Source organism: Apis cerana, linkage group LG5 (genome assembly GCF_029169275.1).
Source record: "Apis cerana isolate GH-2021 linkage group LG5, AcerK_1.0, whole genome shotgun sequence".
In the NCBI taxonomy this organism is placed as follows: Eukaryota; Metazoa; Arthropoda; class Insecta; order Hymenoptera; family Apidae; genus Apis; species Apis cerana.
Window position 1 is genome coordinate 8,697,439 of NC_083856.1, and position 24,718 is coordinate 8,722,156.

At 43.3% G+C, this 24,718-nt stretch overlaps 1 protein-coding gene across 8 annotated transcripts in view; it reads left to right on the plus strand.

Moving 5' to 3' along the window:
• Positions 1-24,718, plus strand: part of LOC107994408 (uncharacterized) — a 169,073-nt gene that overhangs the window by 108,536 nt on the left and 35,819 nt on the right. For all 8 annotated transcript variants that reach the window (XM_062074857.1, XM_062074859.1, XM_062074858.1 and 5 more), the window contains 4 exons: positions 15,429-15,613; positions 16,828-17,017; positions 22,836-23,444; positions 23,609-24,522. In XM_062074857.1, the coding sequence (XP_061930841.1) occupies positions 15,429-15,613; positions 16,828-17,017; positions 22,836-23,444; positions 23,609-24,522 (1,898 nt within the window). The remainder of the gene's footprint in view (positions 1-15,428; positions 15,614-16,827; positions 17,018-22,835; positions 23,445-23,608; positions 24,523-24,718) is intronic.

Consider the following 24,718-nt stretch of genomic DNA (forward strand, 5'->3'; position numbering starts at 1 on the left):
GATCTACAAAGGAGACGATATCCTGGAAACGTGTTGAACTCCTGATCCGATTAATCGTTGTCTTTGCCCTCGTCTTGCCGGGGAAAATAGCTTTCTGAAAATCGTTGTATCCGTTGTAACGGAAGATTGAAGATTTCCAGAGAACTTTCTAAACGGAAATAGAAAGCGAAATCGATCAGGGCGGAAGACGAATGGATTCGATTAGGCGTTTTAACGGGTATGGAATGGATGCGATGGGACCCTAAACGATTGGAAAGTTTTCCCTAACCGGTCCAAGAAGGGGTGAACGATTCGAGAACCGTTCCAGGGTTCGTTAAGCGATCCAATACGAGAACGGAAAGTTTCGTTATCTGAAAATGAGATCCTGGGACGGTTCGATGGCCGACAGGCGAAAGTTGAATAAAAAATTCATGAATTGCGTCCTTGCTTGTTTACCGATTGTTGGAAAATGAATTATTCATTTCGTGTTCAAATACTTTTCGATCCTCCTCTCTATAAGGAAAATTAAAAAAAGAAGAAGAAGAAAAACACGTAGATGTTTGTAACGTTTCTAATAAATTCTGATGTAATTATTAAAACGTGTGGAAGCTTCGAATTTTTTTATGTAAAAAACGCGAGAAGAAAAATTTCGCCATTAAATCCTATTCAGGAAATGGAGAGAACGATACCGTTGAAGCTACTTTTTTTTAATATTAATTCCAATATTTCAATCGGAACGTAAGAACTCAAAATTTCCATTATCGCTTGATATACCGTTGGGCCCGCGATCCACCTACATATTTGTATTTTTTTTTTTTTTATTTCGAAAAGGATCGAGAATCGTTCGAGTTACAGCGATATACATTTTCTCTCTCTCTCTCTTTAAATTTTAATAAGATTTTCATTTAAAATAAAATCCGCGCGTAATACCCGTGAATCTTCTCGAAAATCCGGGTATTAATGTCGAAATAAACGACCTTTGAAAATCGTTGATTAAAAGTGGCAGCGGCGATCCCTTTGTAGCAACCACAGGTTGCCAATTATTTCGTATATATTCGAAATCGCGCCTTCGACGAATTATTGCACAAATAACGCGTAATTCCGCAAACGTTTCCTATCGATTCGATTCGAGAGCGGACCAGGATATGCAGACGTCTACTATTTATCTCATCGAATGATTAACAAGTCCTCGAGGACAGGTATTTTTCCGCTTTCAATAACAGTGTAGCGTGTCACGAGGACACGAGCAAACACGAGCGCGGGAGGACACTTGAAGTGGAAACTTAACACTTAACGCGCGCAACGAGAGACACTTGATAAATAATGCATAAGGTGTGCGCTGTTCGGTTTGCCGAGCCGTGCAAGACGCACTCGTGCAACTTCGACAACGAGGTGAAAAGAAAAAAAAGGAAAAGAAACGAGATTCGACGTGGCGGCACCGATGGAATTCGAGTTAATTCACCGGTTCTTCGTATCGTTTCGTGCGGCGCAATCGGGAAGCCGTGACGAACCGTGTTAAGTACGATCACGTAGAATCGCGGTGTCACGAGTTGTCGTGCGTCGTTGACTCGCGTGATCGTTGCATTATTAGCTTACGAGCGTAGCTGAATGGAACGGTATCGTGGTGGCGTCCTTAGGTAGCGTTCCTCGTCTGAAATTGAAACAAATGTAACACGTGGTAGAATGAAACTCTCCAACGTGTAATTCGTATTCGAGATTGCGTAATTAAATTCCGCAATGAAAGATAACTTTAAGTTTCAACAGTTTCACGTGGAAAGTTGTAGAAGCAAATAATAAAGAGATTTTGTTAATCGCAATTGAAAGGAAGAAAAATAAATAAATAAGGATACATCCTCGTTTAATCGGCAATTCACAAACACATTTCAGTTTGGAAATAATTCGGTTTGAAACTGAAAGCAGGAAGCGTCGTGTTTGTGTCGTGGGCAGCAAAGTGTCGATTAATTGGTCTTTGTCAACGATCGGCGGTGTACAATCGCAGCAGCGCAAACTTTGTACCAACTTGTTCTCCGGTGTAGACACTCTGGTCTGGTCAACTGGGTCGAAATTTGAAAGCAAACGGTCGAGCTGGAACTAGAAGAAAGAGCTAGCCAGAATTCGGTCGGGGCGGATTCGTGATGAAATTTTGGAACGCGAGCGGCTAGAATCGGACGAAGATTTTTCGACGAAAGGGAAAAACGTCGCTTGGGAGGATATCGATACTCGAGAGACCGCGAGCACCCGTCTACGATTTCGATATACGAGACGACGGCCGCCTGTATCGATTGGCGGGGGGCTCGTATTTTTCCGCAGTGATCCGCAATAATATTGCCATTTATGTACGGACCGCAGAGCCGATATTCGGTTCCCTTTTACGTAACGCGTGGTCGCGTTTTAACTTGGAGGGAACTGGAACACGTCGGATTCGACCCGGCTCCCTTTGATTTAGAGGGATTCTTCGGGTCTTCGCAATATCGTCTTCCGATTATTTGTTCCACGATCGCGGCTATCTATCGGAAATCTCGTACAAACCGATATATATCGCAAGATGGAAGGATTCGCAATTAGCGGTTTCGTCTTCTGAAATTTCTCGAATCTTTTCGAAAATAAGCGAGCTTCTTTCCATTTCGTCCTTGAATATTTTTAGGTATCTCTTTGTTACTAACTCTCGCATTTGCAATTCGAGCGAAATCCTCTGCTTGAGAATATTTCGTGGAGCGTATGATTATCCGACGATCTTAACAACTGTCAGTCGATAAATAAGTCAATGAACCTCACAATAGCTCTCGTCCTTCATCGAGAAGGATCCTACCTAAAAGGAAGAGGAACGAAAGAACGAAGATGAAGAAGTTTCGGTCCGTGAAAAATTTGAGACTCGTTGTGGAGATCCGAAAAGACGTGATAAAAGATATATATATATAAAATAGACTCGGCCGATGTAATCTCGCATGCTGGAACTATTTGACGTGGAAAGAGGCGGTCCAGAGACGTTTCCGGTGAAAACTGGCGGAAGGTTGAAGCTCTCAGTCGTGGCTGTTACGAACGTCAACCAAACTGCTCGCGTTGCGGCATGCCGTATTACGTGACGTCGTGTTCCTAGCCATCAGTCGGCAACCTCTTGACATTTAAAGCCGAGCAAACGTGGTAACGAGGTAAACGACCGACGTCAAACAAACTCTTTTCGGTGTATTTAAAAAAAAAAAGGAAAAAATAACACTTTAAACGACTTTGATAAACGACTCGACGAGGAACAAAGTAAGTACATGATATATCCTTCAGTTATCATCGACTGACTTGACGGCTAATTGTTGATAGCTACGTGACATTTTCTTTTCTTGCTTTTTACGGCTCATTGGATAGTATCGGCCAATTACTTGAAAAATTTTCTGGAATTGGAAAACGTCTCTTTTTACATACGCCGGATGAATATGGATGGGAAAGGGTAACGAGATCATTATCATAGAGCGAACGTGGGTTCTCGATAACGGAAGGATATCGATATGCGGAAAACAAGAAAGATGGACGTGGTTTTTCATCATTTATTTTCTTTGCCTCGCGGCAAATTTTACAAGTGAAATTTGACTTGATTTATCGTGCTCGAGAATATAAAAAATGAATAAAATCGAGATATATACGTATATGCTATCTTTAAAGAAATTTATTAGAGTTCCAGTAGCTCTGAATAAAGAACCAAACGTTCCTGCGAATTTTTCTAAAATTCAACCTTCCAGACGCGCTCAAAAGTTTCTACGAATACAAATATTCGATTTGCGAGGAATAAACGCACATTTTTAAATATGCAGAAATACAATTCTTCATCTGAAAGAGAAAAGCTGTCCAATTTGATACGATTCCTCGTGTATCAAAACTACGAGCGGAATTATTAAAACGATTTTGCCAAAAAGAGAAAAGAAAAAAATCGACTCGCCCTGGGGGAATAAATATACGTGAAGGAAGCATCGTCGGTTCTTCCTCTCCTCTTTATCTGAACCGGATGAAAAGAAAACGTGAATAGAGAGAGAAAGGGAATGGTACACGCCGGTATTTACCGTCGCAACTTCCTTTCCATCGGGGGATTAAACTCCTCCGGGAAGTCGTAACTCGAGGAATCTTCGAGAAAATTCAGAGAGCTCGGCTTCCTTGAAAAACTATCCCCTGTACCCCGTGACCGACGCGCGCCACACGATTGCTCCGATCAGGATCCGACAATTACACCGGACTCGCGTTTATTAGTCCTTCCTACTTTTATGCTTTTCCAGAAGTTGCACAGAAATTGAGTTTATCTTCGAGGAATCTTCTTCCTTCTCCTCTCGTTCCTCCCATCTCTCTTAACTTGGACGGATCGAGGGAATGATAAATAAATTACGTCGATACGGAGTCGTATCGTTGTGCGGTAAAAAAAAAAAGAGAAGGAAGAAAGGAAAAAAAGTTTTCGAGAAATTTAAGATTCTCGAAACTTTTCAGGTTATTGCAACCTGTCCAATATTTTGTTGCAACGACTACGTATATTCTACGAAACTAGTCATAGGTTGCGCATTGGCGTACGGAAACTCGTAAGCAGTTGTTACTTACAGAAAGTTGCTGCTTGATTTCGAGTCCCTTCGCCGACCGAGAGGAAGTTTCGAGTAATCTGAAAGATTCCTCTCGAACTTCATGCATTTCATTTCCCGGTTACGGACACTTTTGTCTATCACGCAGCGAAATTGCTCTTTGCATAATAAATAAAGAGGGGCGAAGAGAAATCGCGCTTCTTTCTCGCGACGCTTTTCCACGCTCGGTGGCGAAGATCATGATTCGCGTTCAATCATCCAACGCGTACGCGTAATCTGCGTTTCCCATGAAAATATTCTCTCGCAAGCTCGTCCATTAGGTTAGCTCGTCCTCCTTTCCTCCTCCTCCTTCTCCTCGAGGCGAGATTCACGAGAAAAGACGTCTGGCGGAAAATATGAAGCTCCTTCCCTCCGGTGTAATGTACGGCTTCGTTGTAAGCGAAGGAAATAATGTGTGTGTGTGTGTGTGCATATAGGAAGAGAAATTCCGTGACCCGGTTGCAAAGGGGTTATTACATCGGCGCGCGGCAAGAAGCTTTCTGTAAAAAGAGTAAACATCGAAGCTGGGAAAGGCGTACTCGAACGTATGAGCTTTTACATACGGGCATAATAAAGAAAGAACCGGACTATAAAACTCGAAATGTAACTTAGCTTCAAATAAACGTCCATAATCGCGCGTAATCGTCCTGAGGCGAAAGCCTCCTTTCTTTTTTCACGAAAGGAAAGAAAGGGAAGAAAAATCGCGCGGAAGATTTTTTCACGCAGACAGGTGAACGAATCGAAGGGTTCACGATTTTCCCTTGTCCTCGAGTTGAACGCCGAACGCTCTTTCGATCACGTCCCACGGCCAATTACGAGGGCGGCGAGGATCCCTTTGCTACACGTGTCCCGGATATGCATCAAATCACGTCACAACGAAGCGGATTACCGCAAGATTGTTCATGAATATTTAGAAAGCGGCCAGGTGGGAGAGGTTTCCACGCCGAACGTCGAACGAGTCTCGAAATATCGCCGGGACGCGGACAGATTTCGCGATGACGAGAGAGAGAGACGATCGATTGGACAGAGATTCGACTCTGTTCAACGATCTTCGAATTTCGAAGGGCAACAAATTCGCGGATAATAAAGGGGATCGAATCGTGAAATCGAAGCGCGCTTTCTGTCATTGTTCGATCGTTTTATCACCTGTTATTCGAGTGAAACGGGAACGGAGAAATTCCATCCAATTCCCGGCTAATATTTTTTATCATTCAAAAATTGGGGCTCCTTGTAAATCGCGATCGAATCGATGGAAATCGGCCCCGTTCTTTATTCGCCTCGTTTCCTCCTATTATTGCGAACACGTTTTATTAATTCCACGATTAAAGTTGTATCGCGATGAAATCTGTAAAATGGGTACAAGTGAATAAGTAGAATTCCTTCAAAACTGGAACTGCAGGACCTCGAAAATGCGGTTCTTTGAATTTTTTTTTCTTTCTCAGGGACAACGATTCAACGTCCGACAATTTCGATTTTATTTATTGATTGCACGATGCAAACTTAATTATCGATCGTTCGTATCTGATTCTCGATTAACACTCCGCAAGTTACTCCGTTACTCCTCCTCTCGCGAAAATCTTCGTTAAGAAACAGGGGCTGTCGAGCGAAAGAATCGAGCTGATAAATCTTGGAACGGTTCAAAGAAGAGGGGGGGAGGGATACTTTATTATCTCGACGACTCGATCGCGAGGGATCGAGGTTGGTCGACCGTGATTATTTCTTCGGATATAATTAAAATCGTCTTATTGTCGTACTCGTTAAGGCTAATTTCCCAAGGCTTTTATCTCGGGGGAACGAGCCCTCGAGTTGCTTAATCGAATGTAATAACCTCACCTTCGATCTTTCTTTCTAATTATTCCCTTGCTCTTCCGTTTTTCGCGAATTTTCATTCCCATTCGATTTTTTTCTCTCTCTCTCTCGTTGAATAATGAAGTTACGATCGATCACATTTATGGTGCGATGATTCGTTTTTCTTAATTAAGTTATTTGAAGAATATATGAAGAATATATTATCGTCTTTTCTTTTTGTACAATATTTTAATATTGAATCTTTCCTTCGTGCGTTTAAAATAAATATCTTTCAAAATTAAGAAAATTTCACATTCAAGCCAAAAGAACGTACATATTTTTTGTTAACAAATTTTGACAATCCAAGAATATCCCCTATTTTTTAATTTGCTCTCTTATCTTTCGTTTCGTTCGTACCTCTTCTCTAGGAAACGAGTTGTTTCATTGTACAGTATTTTCCATCAACGACGAAGCGTGGGAGAGACCGACTTCCCGAAGCGAGAAGATGTTTAATTCGAAAAGGATGTAGGACAATTTTATAAGTGGAACGATGGCGATGCATCTTCCCGTCGTTGAAAAATTATTTCAACGACTTTGCCCCAATTTTCCAATAGCGGAATAGATTCCTGCCGCGTTTCAAGCGATATTTACGACCGCGTGCTCAGCTGCTCCGAAATTATGTCGGATCCTAACCCCTCCCCCTCCCCTCCTTCCCTCGAATAGCTCGTGAATCGAGGAATTCACGAGGATTGTGTAACAAGTAAACGACCCTTCCGATTACATTGGCACGTGACGCGTCACACCCTCCTGCGAAGACCGTACCTCGCTATTTTTCCTCTCATTTTCCATGTTTATCCTGCGGGGATATCGGCGATTTTTCATCGAGGCCCGTGCTCTTTTCCAACCTTATCTGTTACTATTTATCAAGTGGATCCGCAAACTAATTTAAATTCCGTGAAATTCTGTGCGATCGAGGGGAGATCTTTTTTTTTATTTTTTCCTCTTTTATTTTCCGAGACAACGTCCAGGTTTTCTCTTCTCTCCGATGTATCAGATTTGAATTATGATTTCACTCGCACTCGCCGAAATTCTGATAATTTTGATTGGATATCAGTCAAAGATTCATTATTCAAATTTCCACTACACCTTGATTTCTATTTTTATCCTTACCTTCTGCGTCTTCGAATATATAACTCTCTAATTATCGTTATCTTTGCTTTACCGAACTCGAACAATCGACTTGAGATCTCAAACCCCCTCTGTTTCGCTGCCTTCAGCATTAGCCTTCTGCTAATATCCTGCTAATTTTTTCTCCTATTACTTTAACTTCCCCCTCAACGTTGCGCCTCTAATTTGCACTCTGCTAATTTTTCCATTTTTTTTTCTTACTTTGCCAAACTCAAACATTTGATTTAAAGTTAAACCTCCATCACTATTTCCTTGGCCTTGTTTGTACCTGACTATCCTTTCCGTTAATTTTACCTTTACCTCGAACATCGCCCAGATAACACAGACAAACACGCGTCTCTCTCAACGCTCCTCCATCTAGCTTTGTTCTCGGTATTGCTCGTGGCACAACGAATTAAACAGGATCATTGGTGTATACGAAGGACGCCACATAAGTAATTATTATGTACCTGCGATCGGGTATTGGCCTTCTATACGCGCTCGTCGTTTTGCTCTCGTCGTTTCTCCCCGCTCTTCACGTCACGTATCGCGGAAGAAGACGGGTTTTTAAAATGGAACGAGTTATGTACAGGCATAGGCACATGGCGTGTTTTTCATCCGTATCGCGCGAAACAGAATAGAAGTAGATAAGAAGAGGAAAGGAAAATCGATTCTCGTATTATAACGAGAGCTATTCTTCACGAAGAGCGTTCGTCGGAGAACGGCGAGCGGCGCTTTTCGAACTTGCACGACTGGTTCGTAGCGTAGGTGGGCCTGTATCGTGGGCCCATTTGTTTCCACGACGTTGAAAAACGCGGTTTCTTTCAGGTGGGTCAATGTCTCGACATTGTACACGAGTGTTTCTAAATCATGCATCATTCGTTGGAAAATTCTTGCCATCTGTATGCAGACACACGCGACACCTGCGTTGAGTATACACGAATTTAACGAATAGAGAATGGTCGGAGAACGAGGCCTGGTGACAAAGACATCTTGGAAACCATCGATCGACCCTGGCAAAAGAATTTTGCCTCTGAATAATTGAATAATAATAGAGTCTAGTTTGTAAGTGAAGACTTGGAATAAATAAATCGAAAAAAATAAACGAATCTGAAAGGAATGTCGTGCAAAATTATCTTGAAAGATCTTGTAAATTTAACTATTCCAATATTTCTATAATAAATATGGGCGAAAAAAAAAAGAATTTTCGAAAATATCCCAGCCAACGTTTCGAGGAACGAGAATAAATTAACCCCGTAATTGGCAGTCAATTGGGAAACTGACCTCGAGTACAATTAAAACAGGAGACGTTTGATTAAGCGCTCGTGTAATCGTAGAAACGAGCACGTAGCGCTGGGCTACTACAGGGATTACGTGACAGTACGAAGCAAATGTCGCGTCGCGTTACCCTCGTAAAAACACGAAACTTCATAAAGCTCTTTTAAGAGATGGCGCAACTTTGTTACAGCTCCGTGTTTATTAAGTTTTGCGCGAGATGCTCGTAACTGTTATCGATTCGTACTGGACACCGTGTGAATCGAAAAAATATTTGAAATCGACGAGAAGGATAATAATAACAAACGAAGGCAAATATCTCGGTAATTCGACGATCAGCTATATAGAGGCAGCATCGGGGGAAAAAAATTTTATGAAACAGATTTTTATGAGTCGGATTTTCGCATCTTCTTATCGCGATCCTTATCCAGATACCGTATTCCTTCGGGAGCGCTTGTGAATATTCCCCCTTCCCCTGAAAGAAGGTTATAAAATTCGATTTCTCGAAGATTCAGGAGTTTCGTTCAGAAGCCTGGATATCGATGTATCCGTAATCTACGTCCTTAAATTCAAAGTATGACGATAATTTTACGATAAACGATAAAATTATTTACGTGCTCCTCCAATGCTGCAATTTCGGTTCTAATTAAGTTCCGAGTAATTCCCTTGGGAAGTTATACATCGATACCAACATCTTACTCGCCTTTCAAAAGTAATTCCCTTCAAAATTACCATCATTATTCTTGATATCACCGAATTATCTTCCAACTTCGTCACGAAATTTCACCAACTTCTCCTATCTTGCTATGATACTCGCTCTGCCATCAATGTCACCTTCGAACTAATCCTCTCTCGAGAAGTTGAAGAAGAAGAAACTGTGCACCGATTTTCCCTCTTCCCAATTTATTGCTAATGTTTTCTTCAAAGTTGTAAGTTTCCTCTCCAAACATCTCTATCCCATCTGTTTCCAATTTTCAAACGTTACGCGCAAGAATCGAGCTTCTCGATGAATAATCAACAAAAACGAACGAACCCTTTTTTTCAAACGAATCAAACGATTCGAATTCGCGGAGGGTGGAGGTCGAGGAGAAACGGTAGAAACATTAATTTCGCCCCTACGTTCCATCCCCCTGATTTTGCCTCGCCGATATAACGCATCGCCGTTTTCCGTCCGATTTATTAGCTAATCCGATATTTATTGGACGGCGAGGCCAATTTCCAATTTACGCAGTGGTTAACTGGCACGGGCAGCATCGCCACGTTAACTGCACACGGCCAACTGCATCCACCAACAGGCTTAGCCGTTATATCCGGTTTAATTGGATCAGGATTAAATTAACTTCCGCCGGTGATGGAACTTTAACGCGCAGGAGGAGAGATTCCTAGGGATCCGAAATTCTCCCCCTTGTACCCTCCTCCATCCCATCGATTTCAACCCCCTTGGATTCCAACTGCTCGTCCCTCCTTTGTTCGCCGATTTTGATAGGCGAAATTCGGAAGCAGTTTCGCCTGTTTCCGTAATTTTCCCGACCCGACATCGTCTTCGATTCTGCTTGGGAGATAATTTTATTTTTTTTTGTCGTTTCGAAGAAAGAGGAAATTCTTTTTCGTTAAGCCATTCGATTCTTTGGATCGGTCCCGTACGAGTAAACGAAAGTAATTTAACTCATGGATGAATACTCGTGGAAAGTTTTTAGTTTGCAACAGAAAGGTACTTGCGAATATATATATATATATTCGAAACAACGTAATAATCCGACGATCGAAAACACTTGTAAATTTTTAACCGGCGAGGATTACGCCGATCGGATCGAATATCGAATCGTTTCCGGCTAATTAATCGGCGGTATTCCCGCCCATGCCGATCAAAGCGATGTTAATTAGCTCTGCTTGCGATTTTTATTTCATCCGCGCCTGAGTCATGGAACGATTTCGTATCGTTGAGCGGGATTACCGGGCGAAATTACAATTTCAGTCGTAATTCAATTTTCCATGCGCCAACAATACGAACGAAATAGCTGGCGCGTAGCGCGCCATTATTTGAGCGGAAATGAAAAATTAACGGATACGGCCCGGTTATTAATCACCGATTTCGAAATTATTCCCTTCGAAACGGAACGAATAATATATCGATCCGTCCTCGACATCGCCCGCCCAGAGAGAAGAATTATTTTTTCGCGTTCGTGAGCATTTTTTCCCCCTTAAACGAAACGATTTCCAAAGCAAAGTGGAGGGAAAGTCCGTCTCTCCTACGTGACTACGACGAGAAAATTTCCATCTCGAGCGCTCAGTTGTTCTTGTCCAACATTTTGTCCGATATAACCGTCCTCACGGGAACGTAGTAACTATTTACTTTGGGGACGCCGAGGTTGATACAAGGGCGGTTCAAATTTGCTTAAATTTTATTGGACCGCTCTCGTAAATTAATTAATCCCAACGTATTTGGACGCTGTCGCAGCCTGACCGGGGTTTAATCGTCTCCCCGAGGCGATCCTGCGCTCGTAACCCCGCGAAGAAAGCTCTTAAACGTACCCAAGGGCGAAATCCCGTGGAGGGAGCCAAACCGTGCTGGTTCGATTTACCTCGCTGCTTTTCGATGAAATATCGAAAACGACTTTAAACCTTCTCCGATTTATCGCGATTTCTTTCTTCTTCCATTTCTCCGAACTTCATCTCTCGAGAATCGATCCCCACGGAGTGTAAATATACAATGTACAGCACGCTATAAGCTAAAAAAAATGAGATCCAATTTTTAGATCTTGATCAATTTCCCGCAGAAAAAAGAAAATATTGAAGTACAGAGAGAAACGGTTGGAATGGTTCTTTCGTAAGAACCACCTCTCCCGCCCCCACCCATTTTAATTGTAAATTGCTGGAAATCCTGGGACGAGGACAACGGGGGAGGGAGCGATCCATCAGGAACACCCGTTCCTCGGCGGGTATACCCGGGTAGCAGGGGGTCGTAATGACGTATTTGCCCCGCAGTTACCCCCTACGTATTACACCGGCGTATAAGGCGCACCGCCGTTAACAAGCGCACGAAGACGCGTGATTCCCGTAATCCTCGAAGGGAAACCCTTTGTCCGCGCCCAACCAACGCGACGCGTGTCTTGTCGTCGAACGCCGCGGAAGCCCTTTGTCGTCTGCGCCAGAAATTACCTCGAATTAATGCCGCCGGCTTTCTCTCCAACCGTCTTCAACCAACCCCCTTCCGCCTCCCCTCCTCCTCCCCCTTTTGCCGCGTCGTCGAGCTTCCATCGGTTCTTGGACCCATTGTCCCGGAAACAGGCCGTACGTTGTCTGCTTCTGACGTTTTCTCCCCCCTCCACGTCGATATTTTTCTCGAAGGGTACGTTCGAAAGCGACAAAATAAGGGAATTTTCCGCGGTGGAATAGGGAGGAATTCTCGATATGTGGGATGTTTTGAACGATCGTGGAAATCGTGGTTGAAAAGTTAATGGAATTTGCGAGGAAGGAGAGAGGAGGAGGATAGCGGTTTCGAGGATGGTAAATAAGGATGGGCGCAATTTTTCACGTTGTTGTCGACTCGAGATCCGACGGATTATTCGGGGGGAGGGATAAACTAAAGTTTCGGAGAGATAAGTCTGAAAGGAAAAGTCGGGGGGATGGGATCGAGGTCAAGAGGAAGCTCGGCTATGCGATGAATAGCAAAAATATCTGACTTTTTGGAGAGCGAATGGACGATACGATATGGCTGGTAGGTGAATCGGCGAAAGGGACAATTGATCCGTGAACTACAGCCGATACAGACCGAGAAGAAGCATAATGGGAAATTGGTTAAGGAATTGAAATTTCTGGGTTGAAAAATCGATCCTTCTCTTCCATTCCTTTTTTTCCCCCCCTTTAGTATTTTTCCTCATTACCTTTATTAATTAAATAATCACGAGAGGATACGAACGATCGATTTTCATCGAATCGGATTCATCGATCGTATACGAGTGATCCTACAAACAAAGCTTCGTTATTTAGTTTGATCGATCAATGGTTGCGGCTCGGCGGAAGTCGTTACAGAAAGCCACCGCGCTAAGCGGGATTAATAACCAAGAGTAATGCGATTAAAGGGTTTAATTACCGAGCGTGTGTGCTATCGAGTCTTCAACGTCGATCGACGTTGATCATCGTCGATAATCGGCCGAATCCAATATTCGGGGAAAAGAGAATACTTTTTTTTATTTAATTGTCCTCGCTGCGCCATACTCGTTAAAAGCGTACAGCACAGGGACTTTTACCTTTTGTGATCTCGCGCATCCAATTAAAAGCAATCTTTTTATAAATAGAAATTAAATAGAGATCCCAGTGGAAACGTGCATGCTCGATATATACAATTGTATTCGTTCGATCCTGCAGCTTTGGATCGAAAGTTGCGTCCGTATTTTTGTTAAAATGGCCTTATTTCGGTCGAAAAAGTAAGTCCACGGGATCGAACTGGAGAAATACGATACGGTTAATCCGCGTCATCGACCTCCGACATGCTCCAGTTAATCGATGGAACACGGTCGTTTCACGCTGATTCGATAATTCGATTCCTTTTTTTTTTCTTTTCTTTCTTTTTTTTTTTTTTCTTCAACCGCACATATTCTCCGATACCACGCGCTTTTTCTGCTATCCCGAACCAACCTCTCCATCTTCCATTCCGCGATGCTCCAGCGTTTAATTGTTTGCTTCCTGCCCGAGCACACCCTCGGCACAAGCTTTTTGCAAGCAGCGTTTGCTCGAAGGAAATGTTAACATCGTGTTCCCCGTGTCCACACGATTGATGAACGAGCGTTTCGAAGAAGCGTGGAATGTCGCGGAACGTAATTGTGCAATTATTATTTTTGGTCCCGATCCAATGAAAATCAACGATGCCGTGCATCGAAGGCACAATTGTTCTATGAATTTGAGGCAGGTTTTTTCAATTAATAATGCGACACCAAATCGATTTTATTCGCCTTATTTTATTTTATCTATGGTAATTTTGCTCAATTTATTTCCATTACATTTAACTGGATCGTCAAATCCAATTGGGTAAAATTTTAATGATTATATATAAAATTTCATTACATCTTCCTATTAAAAATTTATCAGGATTTTACATCATTTTATTCGTTATTTATGTTTATTAATTTTCAATCTCCTTATCATTTAGATGATCCAGATAATTTCAATAAACATACTTGCCCTTCTTACCCATTCAATTTTACGAGCAATTCCTAATAAACTTGATGGAGTATTTATTTCCATGCTAAATAATCAGAACACTGCAAATTAAATTTATTTATGAGTTAAAAACACTTTTTTTCCAAATGTACATAGACTCGGAATAGGAATTGCATAAAAAAATCACTCTCAAATATCGTTCAATAAAATCTACCCTACGAATTTGAATTATCTTTTCCAATCAGAACAATGGAGAAGAAAGAGGGAGAAAAGAAGAGACAAAAATTCGGAAGGTAGAATACTCGGGATAAAAGGTTCGGTATAGGAAAAAAGGGCGTAGCTTTCCTTCTCTCCGATCAACTTAATCCTCGATCACGTATAGCGGCCGAGACGAGAAGCGTTACGATTGAAAGGCTATCGCTGACCGTAAGCTCCTTTTTCTTTTTTCCCCCCTTTTCGCCGATCACCGACGTGACCGCCACGTGATTTTCTCTCCGCTCGCGAGGGAACGAAACTGGCAAGGAACGCGTATCGAGGGATTAGCTCGCGAAAAAGAATTCCCTCGAAAAAGTTTTGCCCAGCTTTTTGAAATTCTTCATCGAATTCAATCAAGAGGATGAACTTGCTTCTTTTGACACTTTTGGCTGCGATCTTCTTCGGAAGGGGATAGAGAGATGGTAGAATAGAGAAGATTCGAGAGATCGTTAATCGAGCCGCTTTCACCGATGATGATTCAGCACGGTTGGGTAATCGACCGCGTTCGGCCAGGGATGAGCCACGTGTTGACTTGCCGGTAAGCTTCGACCATTAGTCTCCTCCTCGATTTCGAGAGGAAAATTTCGCTCATCCTTGACCTTCCTCGTGTTTCCAATAAGACGTATCCGTCTCAATATTTAAGGAGAATGATATTATAATGTTTAACGAGATACGATTATCGTATTTTGTTAATTGTATTTTGTTAATTCTCTTACGATACACCCGTTTTAATAATCTTTACTTGATCGTCATAATTAGTTTCTATATCGATTCGTATTATTTTCGAGAAGATACTTTATTTCCAACTAGAATATTCGTAAACGAATATTGATAGCATTCAGTTGCGTTTATATCGCGAAAAGTAATAAGAAAGAAAGTGAGAAGAAAAGAAGATATAATAGAATAATAAAAGGTAACCGGACGCCTTTGATCTCGTTCTCTTACCAAAGGGGTTTATAAAACGGGATCTACGATCCCGGGGAAGAAAGTTATCGCCTCGGGAGATAAACTTCGAAAACGACGTTTATTTACCCCCGCAAAAAAATCGATGATCCATCCATCCCAAGAACAAAACAATGCACGTGATAAAGGAAGGGGAAGGAGCCGTGTTGAAACGACACGGGCGTGGAAAGGGAGAAGAAGAAGAAGAGGGTGAAGAGGAATCGAGTAGCAGTCGTGGAACCTAGCTAAAGCGGCTTTTCTCTTCTTTTGTTTCAGGAATTGGAGAGAAGTTATACCCTCTCGACCCCGGGGGGTAGCAGCCCCGTTTGTTGCCCGCCCTGCAGCCCGCCCCCTGCGCCGGCCGCATACATATCGAGCGCACGTGCGTCCTCGCGGAGACTCGGCGCCGGAAGCGGAGGTCCGCCGTCACCGGAAAGGGACCCCTTGGGAAGACTGTTAAGGTCAGTTCACTCTCCGTTCTCTTTCTCGCGCCGTATCGCCTAACCTTATGCTTGACCGGCCAAACGTGGAAAATGTTCGGCCCACGAGTCGAGTCGGTGGCCGCGTCGAGTCTCCAGAGACAATTTTCAGAAAACGCCTGCCTTCTGTCTTCTCGGCATTTTACGTACACCGTTGGGATTGGACACAAGTAGCCTCGATGCTGCTAAGAGCTCGTCCAACGCTCGTTCGGTTGTCTTTTTTTTATTCCAGATGTTATTTCACTGAGGTTTACAAACGAGTTGCACAGAACGAACGAGTAAATATTCGAAGCAAAGGAGGGGTTAATCGAGTAGAAATCGTTCTCCCCCTAAAATTCTATCCCTGCTCCTTTCCTGGCCAATCATCCGGAAGCGGTAAAACTCCCCTCCTCTCTTTCCTCGGGCTCCGCCTAAGATCATCAATCTTAACGCGCGCGAACGGCACGACGAATGCATCGTTCGACGCCAAGTTACCGCTTAGCACGGCTACGGCCTCGTCGCCTGAGGGATTATCCAGTCAACCCGACGCACGATCCGCTATGGAACGCCGTTGACGCGAATTAATTAGAATCTTAGCGATAAAAAAGGGGGGAGGGGGAGGAAAGAGCACGCGATCGTTATCGAAGCGGGGGTTTGTCGCGTGAGCGATGACGAAGTGAGATTCGAATTCGATCGATAGAAGGTTAGAGGGAAGATTAAAAAATCGTTCGAGATTGAGTGAGGAAACGTTTGCATCTTTTTTTATAAACATCCCTTCGAGGTGAGGTTTCCTTTATGAAAACAAACTTCATCCTCGTAATTCCCTTTCCTCTTTTCTTTCGCCAAATAAGTCAACATTCCAAGTCGTAATTCCTCCCTTCTTTAAAAGTCACAGTTTCTATGCGTAATTCTTCACTTCATATTTTCCCACTTCGTTTCACTCTGTTGTTCATTATGAACAATTCGAAACCGATTGCCTTTTCTCTCTTCTTCTTTCTTCCATCCATCCCCTCTTTCCATCCCCTCTTTCTTCAATCTCCCTCGATTCCCCTTGAAAATTTCTTTCGAAAAGAAAAAAGCCACGCTCTCGTGTAGCCTCTCATCACCACACGAAACATTTAAACGGGGGACGATTTTTTTCGATTTCCATTTTCGTGCACGAAAGCGGATTCGTGGAAACTGTGCCGTTTGAACACCGCAAACTTTGGTGATTTCAGATTCCTCAAGTCCTTCTACAGGGAGCTAGGCACTCGCGATCCACCCCATTTGCCGGCGTGGGCGTCGCCACTTCCACTCGGCACCCTTTGTCCGGCGCATTTCCAGCCGCACCTGCAGCTGCTCCACAAAGGCGAGCAGGAGCACAGGCTCGAGAACATCAAGCCCGACCAGATCTTCGCCCCCGTCAGGGTGAGTGTTGTAAATCATCCCGCGGAAACTATCGCTTGGCCTGCCGGGACGTGCTCGTAAAACTTGCCACACAACGCATGTTCCGCCTTTGGTGGATTTCGGTTTTCGAGAGCAAAGGAATTTCCTTCGAGAGGAAATTTTCGATAAAGGGTCGCTTCCGACCTCCAGACAAGTGTCCCCCTTTTCCAAAGTTTTTTACCTCAAATTCTTCTCTAATTACGGAACGAGAGAGTATCGAGGATAATGGTAGGTAAATTTGGGAGAGGTGGAACGTGTGATTTAATTTGTTCGTGTTCTTTCGATTGTTAAAGTGAAAACTTACTTTTGCACATTAGATATATAACGTGTATAAATTTATATCATTACTTTCCTTTTTTCACTTATATTACTTTCCATCACCGTATCGATTTATTTCGTTGTTGAGATTAGAAGTTTGTTTGATCAAGTTGCTCCATTCGCGTATTTCATCTTTCTTAAAAATTGAGAATATAAAGCAGAAGATGTAAAAATCTTTCGAATCTTTTAATAAGGGAAGAAAGGAGAAGCGATCCATCCATCTCGTTTCGACGCGGTTGCGTGAAAGTTTTTTTTCCGAGTGCATTAGGCCTCTCTCCAATTGTAACAACAGGGAAAATTTGTTTAACAGATTTGCATAATATCGATTACATAATTGCAAAAGTCAAGTTTAGACAGATGCTACTACGATTCTCCTTCGATGAATGCTAAAACTTGCCACTTGGCCAACTTGGCGACATGTGAGAGCAAAGTTACCAGCGTCCGCATTTTCGCAACGTTCAGTTTCTTCGAATCTCGATTTCGTTATTCTATTATATAGAGAGAGAGTTTTAGAATTTCTTGATCTTTCTCGATAATCATGCTCTCGATAAGTCATGCTCACATTATCAGGAAGAATAAACAAATACAAATTGAATCGCGATATTAAAAGTATTACGTTCGAAGAAAGATGGAAGTAGAATGGGAAAAATATGGGTTGGATTCGAACGCACGATTTGAAAATATTCGTTTCTTCTCGAAACTTTATTCCGTTGAAATCCATCTTCGAAAGATCGTGTCTAAAAACGACGAGCCAACGAATCGAGTAATGCAAGCGAAGCAGCGTGTTAAACTTTTCGAAGAAAGGAAAGAAAAGGAAGAGGTGAAGGAACAGATAGTTTCTCGACGAGTTACAAGATTTTCATTCATTCGTTGAGTCTGTCGATGTTTGTTGCCATGAAAGATGAATCCTCTCTCCGGGCAACTCGTCTGAATCACGTAGCAAGTTTCGATACGTTTCGTCTTCCGATCAAGAGAAATTCTTCGATAATCGAACAGAGAGTTGTTTCCCCAAACTACCTTTCTAAACTGAATTTACAACTCAACTATTCGAAAGACGTTCATTGATTCTAGGAACATTCTGTTCTTATGGGAGGAGGATTCATCGATCGAGCAGCACGTTATTCGGGCGGAAAAAGCGAAAAGGTTGGCAATTAGAGAGGATCTTAAAACTTTTCTCTTGACAAGTGCAAACGAGGATGATAAAGAGAGGATCCTCCTCGAGAGAGAAGAGGATGGATGCGAGTGCAATCGGAGGGGGACAAATATTCTTGAGTTGAGTTCTCACGTTCGTGTAATGAAAGAAAAGAGGGGAAGAGAAATTAGACGATTCTATTTTTTCCTCGAAGGAAAAGTGTTAAGAAACGGAGAAGAGAAGGAAAAGAAAGATTCATCTGGAAATCTTTATCGTGTCGTTTCTAGCATCGAATCGAGGACTATTGTTTCCCTCGAAAAGAAAGAGAAATTAGATGTAATTATATGGATCTCTTACAATTGAAGGAAAAGTATCGAGAATTTGAAATTGAGAAGAGGAATAGGGAGATGGTTGTCTGGAAACCTGTTGTTTTTAACGTGAATCGAGACGAATCGAAAGTGTTACACAATTTTCTCGATACGATAAAGGAAGAGAGAAATTAGATAATTCTAGGAAAGGTGTTAAAAAACAGAGCAAAGGAGGAAAAGAAATCTTTACTACGTTATCATCGTTTTCTTCGATGCCACGAAAAGGAAGAGAAATTAGACAATTCTATCGATCTTAAAATTGAAATAAAAGTATCGAGAATTTGAAATTGGGAAGAGGAAGATGGTCATCCGAAAACCTTCACGATGTCGTTTCTGTTGAATCTAGGATATTATCGTCGCACAAATATGCTCGAACCGAGTTTTCTCGACACGATGAGGGAAAAGAGAAACTGGAAAATTGCAACGAGCTCGATTGGAAAGGTGTTAAGAGTTGGAAACTGGATGAGATGATCGTCCAGAAACCTTCGAAACGATGTAATTTCTAGCATCGAATCGGGGAGCGTTATCGTCGCACAAATATGCCCGAACCGAGTTTTCCCGCGGTGCGATCTGATCAAAGGAGAAATCGAGAGAGTTTCCTTAGGAAAGGAAAGGAAAGGAAGGAAGAAGAGAAGATGGTCGTCCACTATGTCGTCGTTGAATCGAGTCGAATCGAGGGTATTATCGTCGCACGTAATACTTTCGATGGTGGAAGGTTTTAATCGGTTGGGTCGAAGATGCGGTGAGAGAGGAATCGAACGACCACCACTCGGTTCGGTTCCGGCGTAACGAGGTATTGTTCTGTCGTGGCTTCGCTCGATGGCTGATCTCAGATGGCCGAGCTTCGCTTCGTTAACGGTTCTCGAAAGCCTTTTTTTAATAGCGCCACGGTGATAACTTCTTGCACAATGCACGACCGTCTCTTTGTATCCGCGGAGAACGAGCCGGTGATCGAGCTTCGGGTAAATGGGCCGCTTTAATTCCGTCTCGTAACATCGATCACTTCTTCTTACTCTTCTCTTCCTGCTTCGTTTCGCCTCATTGTCTAGTCAACACTCGTGGACCGAGAAAATTTCACTTCCGGTATCGAAAATTACTGAACATTTATCCCCGATGTTTGGAGGAACGAAAAAGATTTCACCATTGGATCATATTCAATGCTGACGTATTATATAAATTTGCTATATTATATGATAGATTTTTTCCAAAAAAAGAAATATATTTAAATATATTTATTCAATTATTTCTTGTATGCTTCAAAAATCAATAACGAAAAGAGAAGGAGAATTTTCATTTTCTGGTAGTATCGAAAATTACCGTACTACATTTATCTTTTCGGAGTAAGAAGAAAATTATCGAAATTTTATTTCTTATCAAAAAATCATTCCATCTTTTATCGATATCGTATCGAACGCGTTATAATAAAACTAAATTCCAACGATTAATCGTATAAATTTTTCAATACCTTTCCCCATTACTACGTCTGCTCGATAAACAATAGATGAAAAGAATGGTCGAATCAATAAATTCCACGAGAGAGCGGAATTTATCGCGTGCACGGCGCGATAATGAGCGCGTTTACATCGCGAGACGTCTCTGTGGACGTTTTTCCGGATCAACGACGACGTTCCAAGGCGTCGACGTTCGTTGGAACATCATCTCCATTTCCCCGGAACTCGAGTGCAGCGACGAGACCGTTCTCCAATCTGTCCAGCTGGAAGTAATTTCTTTGTCTCGATGCTCGCCACGGACGCCTCTGAAACGCGCCTGCTGCGATGCAACCCTCCTTCATCTCGCGTACGGACACATCGTCTCCGTCTCTTTTCTACTCGCTTCCTCCCCCATTCTCGCGAAAGAGAAGACTATTTACCAACCGTGGACCATTTCGATGCGTATTCACGAAGAATAATGGGTTAAAAGCATGCACGTGAAAATAATCACGAGGGTACACAGCGGATATATTCTTTTTTTATTTTTTTTATTTTTTTTTATTTTTGTTTCGAATGGTTTTCATTCGATATAGAATAAAATTGAAACACCGGTGGGTTGCTATCTATGTAACGTATCGATGAAAACTTGATATCAGCGTTTCGCAAATAATATTCAGGACGATTGATGAATTTGGTTGATGAAATAAAAAGTTAAAATGTTAAAATGTAAAATAATTGTTCAATATATATTATAAAAAATTTGATGTGTAATTGAAATAAATGAAAATTCGTGTCGTTCTAATTACGTATTTTATACGTGATAAAATAAGAGTATTGCAAATGGTACAACATATAATTTTCATTTAATTATCAATACTGATATTTATCGCTCAAGAGTAAAATAAATCATGAAAAAAATTAGCAGCAACAGATTGACGAGAGATCCAGAGTCGTAAAGATCATAACGATAAAGAGGAGATACGGATGAATACCTTCCTGTCAAACTGGAACATCGAAGGCTTGAAATCACAGGTTCGATCGAACGTCCAGACGGATGAAGCGGATATTAGAATATAGGCAGGTTGTGTACGGTATCTGCCGGAACCTAGGAGAAAATCAAATTAATAATATACGGCGGATCGTAGTTTGATCTAGTTCGAAGAGGATAAGGATAGGCGAGCAACGGACCGTAAATGGAGTAGATCCACGGGGATAATAGCTCGAGCTGACAGTCTCTAACGAAGAAGCTGGATAATAAGACTTTTCTGATGGTTGAGCCCTTCATAATCTAGGTCTAGCCGAGACAACTCTCGTGATAAAGAATGCGGAGCGCACAAAGGCAACGACGAGACACGATCTTGCAGCGATCATCTTCGTGTCCCAAATTATTCGTTTCGTATTTTAAAATCGTGACTCGATACGTGACACATACGATGTACAATTTATGGAATATTTTTCGAGGATGGATTTCTAATTTAATCGGATCGAAACGAATAACAATAAAAATTTAACGATATAATTAATATAATTCATATATCATCAGCGCTTGTAATACGTGTATATTTATATAAAATATGCTCGTAAGCCGCGATGATTAAGCAACGATCGATAAACAATCGATTTCTGATCGATGGAATCGGAAATACGGGAACACGTCCTCTCATAATCGGTTCGGTAAGCAAGTTTCTATTCCACAAAGGATGGCTTATCGCGTAATCGATCGGGAACTAGCAATAGTTACCAGCATGATGAAACAAACGACTTTCTCCCTTTATTGCCGTAGCATACGTATTGCATCTCGGGAACAATGGATGCGTACAAAACATTACGTGAAAAAAAAAAAACAGTTTCATCGATGCACTGATTAAATCTGTTTTTTCTTTTCTTCTTTCTTTTCGTACGAACGTACGAAAGAGAAAATTTTTTCTCTCTTCTCGCTTGTTCGCTAAATTCTCGTTACTCGTTATTAGAAGAAGAAAAAACGAAAGAAAGAAGAGATGAGCCGGAAATTCGAAGGTTCTCTGTCGTTAATCCGTGGCACGTCGATCCTCGTAGCTCGTCGAAGAGTATAGGTGAAGATCAACGCGAGTTACGGATAGATAAGTTCGACCTCTGTATATATATATATATATTATGTTGGCTAGATAGAAGTTAAAGAGAACGAAACGAAAAGCAGGCTCGAATCACGAACAACTCGTATACCGGAAGTTGGTTTGCCCAGAGTACACAGACACAAGTGGGGCAGCGGTAAGAAGAAAAGTTAGATGCTTCGTGACTAGTTTCTCGGATACTCCTTGGTTTCACGATCCCAGTCCGGTTGCTAATTAGAGAACTTTGAACCACTGCTCGCGCCAACCGCTAATCCCATTCGTCCGATCACCGTTCCTCTCCACCCCCACCCACCATGATCATCGAACTCGCTTATCTATCAACCACCAATTATCAACGTTATCAATTCTAACGTTGCCAATTCGTGCTCGCCTCTCGATCGATGCGGGACGAAATTACATATTTTTCTTTCCAACTCGAAACAATGGAATATGTGGTCGCAGTTGAGCGACGGCACGGTCTCGGAGGCGCCTCGTCGCGTGGCCATCGAGGGTGGCCCCGGAAGCGGAAGGACGACCCTCTGCCTCCGCCTCCTTCACCAGTGGGCGATCCAAGGCGATGGCCCGGCTCTGGCTTTCATCGTCCCGTTGCGCGAGCTACGCGGCAGCCCCGTGCTCAATTACCTGGCGCGGGAATTATTCCCGAGGACGGCCGCCATCGGCGACGCCATCGCTCAGGTGTGGCGCACGCTCCACCTGATGGAGGATCGCGTGCTGTTCATCCTGGACGGGTACGACGAGTGCGTGGGCGGCAGAGCGTCCCTTGCCGACGCGGTAGACCTTCTGGAGGGGCGTTTGTTCCCGGACGCGAGGATCCTGGTCACGTGCTCGCCCGGCAACTCGACCATGCTCTCGCCCCTCGTCCAAAGAAGGATCCATTTGGCCGGGTTGGAGTGGCCCCACGTAGAGAGGCTCTGTGTCGCGTATTTCATCCACAACGACATCGCGGAGAAGGCTTGCGAGTTCCTCGAAGCGTTAAACGTGCAACCCCAGACCGTGAAACAGCTCGGTCAGCACCCTCTCGGTTGGATCATGCTCTGCTGCCTCTACCAGGTATTTATATATATATATATCGTGATGTTTTTATCGATCTCGTTCTTTCCAATTTATTGCTTCGCCGTTATTGTTTCTCTCCAGTTCGTGAAAAGAAGAAGAAGAAGAAGAAGAAAAGAGAAAGAAAAAGAAAAAAGAGGAATTTTAAATCTCTCGGTTCGCAGGACTCTGGAAGTTTGCCAACGGAGACCAGCGCGCTGGTTCAAGCAGCGGTTAAGTGCATCGTGAAGCGGAGTCTGGATCCACCTGTCCCTTACAACGAGGAGATCCCGGGCCATTGCAGGAAACGATTGGAAGACTTCGGTAAGGTGTCGTTGGCCGCGCTCAGGGAAGGCAGGTGTTGCTACACGGAGGCCGAGCTCCGCGCACGGGGTGGAGGGATCGAGGTGACCAGGTTGGGCTTCCTCACCAAAGGATTGACGTTCGGCCAACGACGAAAACCTGACCTGTACACGCCCATTCACATGGCCGTGGCCGAATTCCTGGCGGCCTACTACTTGACCTCCGTCGCCCAGTACGCGAACATACTTCGAAGAGAGTTGGAGGGCCTGCCGTCGGGGATCATCAGCCACTTGGCCGGCCTGTTGGGGCCCAAGACGCATCTGATATTGAACCAACTGTGCCCGTTGGAGGTGCCACCAAGGGCTGTGTTCTCCCTGTTGAAGGCAGCCGGCGCCTCGGACGGCAATATCTCCGCCGTGTGCAGATTGGTCGGCGCTGGACCCGGCTTCGGCCCTGCGCCCAACGAGAGGCCACCTGCTCCTCTGGTCCACACTTCCCCCCTCGAGCTGGAGGGGTGGGCGAGGATCCTCGAGAGCGCGGCGTGCACCCTCGAGGCCCTCGAGGTTGTGTTCCAGGTGGAAAGGGGCTCCGATCCGAGATATCTGGACGACTTTTTCGAGGCGTTGGCCGGGAACGAGAGCGTGAAGCTCGTGAGGATCACGTCCCTTCTTGGCCAAGAGTTCCCCGCGGACGAGGCGCAAAAACTGGCCGGCCATTTGAAGAGCGTCCTCGGCAAGAAGAAATTGAACGACTTTGAACTGGTTATAACCTGTCTCGAGGAAGCTGCCCACGATAGGTGAGTACCGCTAATTTCTTATTATTCATTAATTCACGTATACACGTGTCGCGAGAAATCAGAGATGGACAACATTTTATAAAATGTTTCTAGAGGCACGCGATTTCGAAGTCGGTTCTAGGAGGAACGTATGCACGAGACGCGATAAGGAAAATTGCCGAGGGGGAACGGCGGTGGAATATTCGTTAGGGTGATA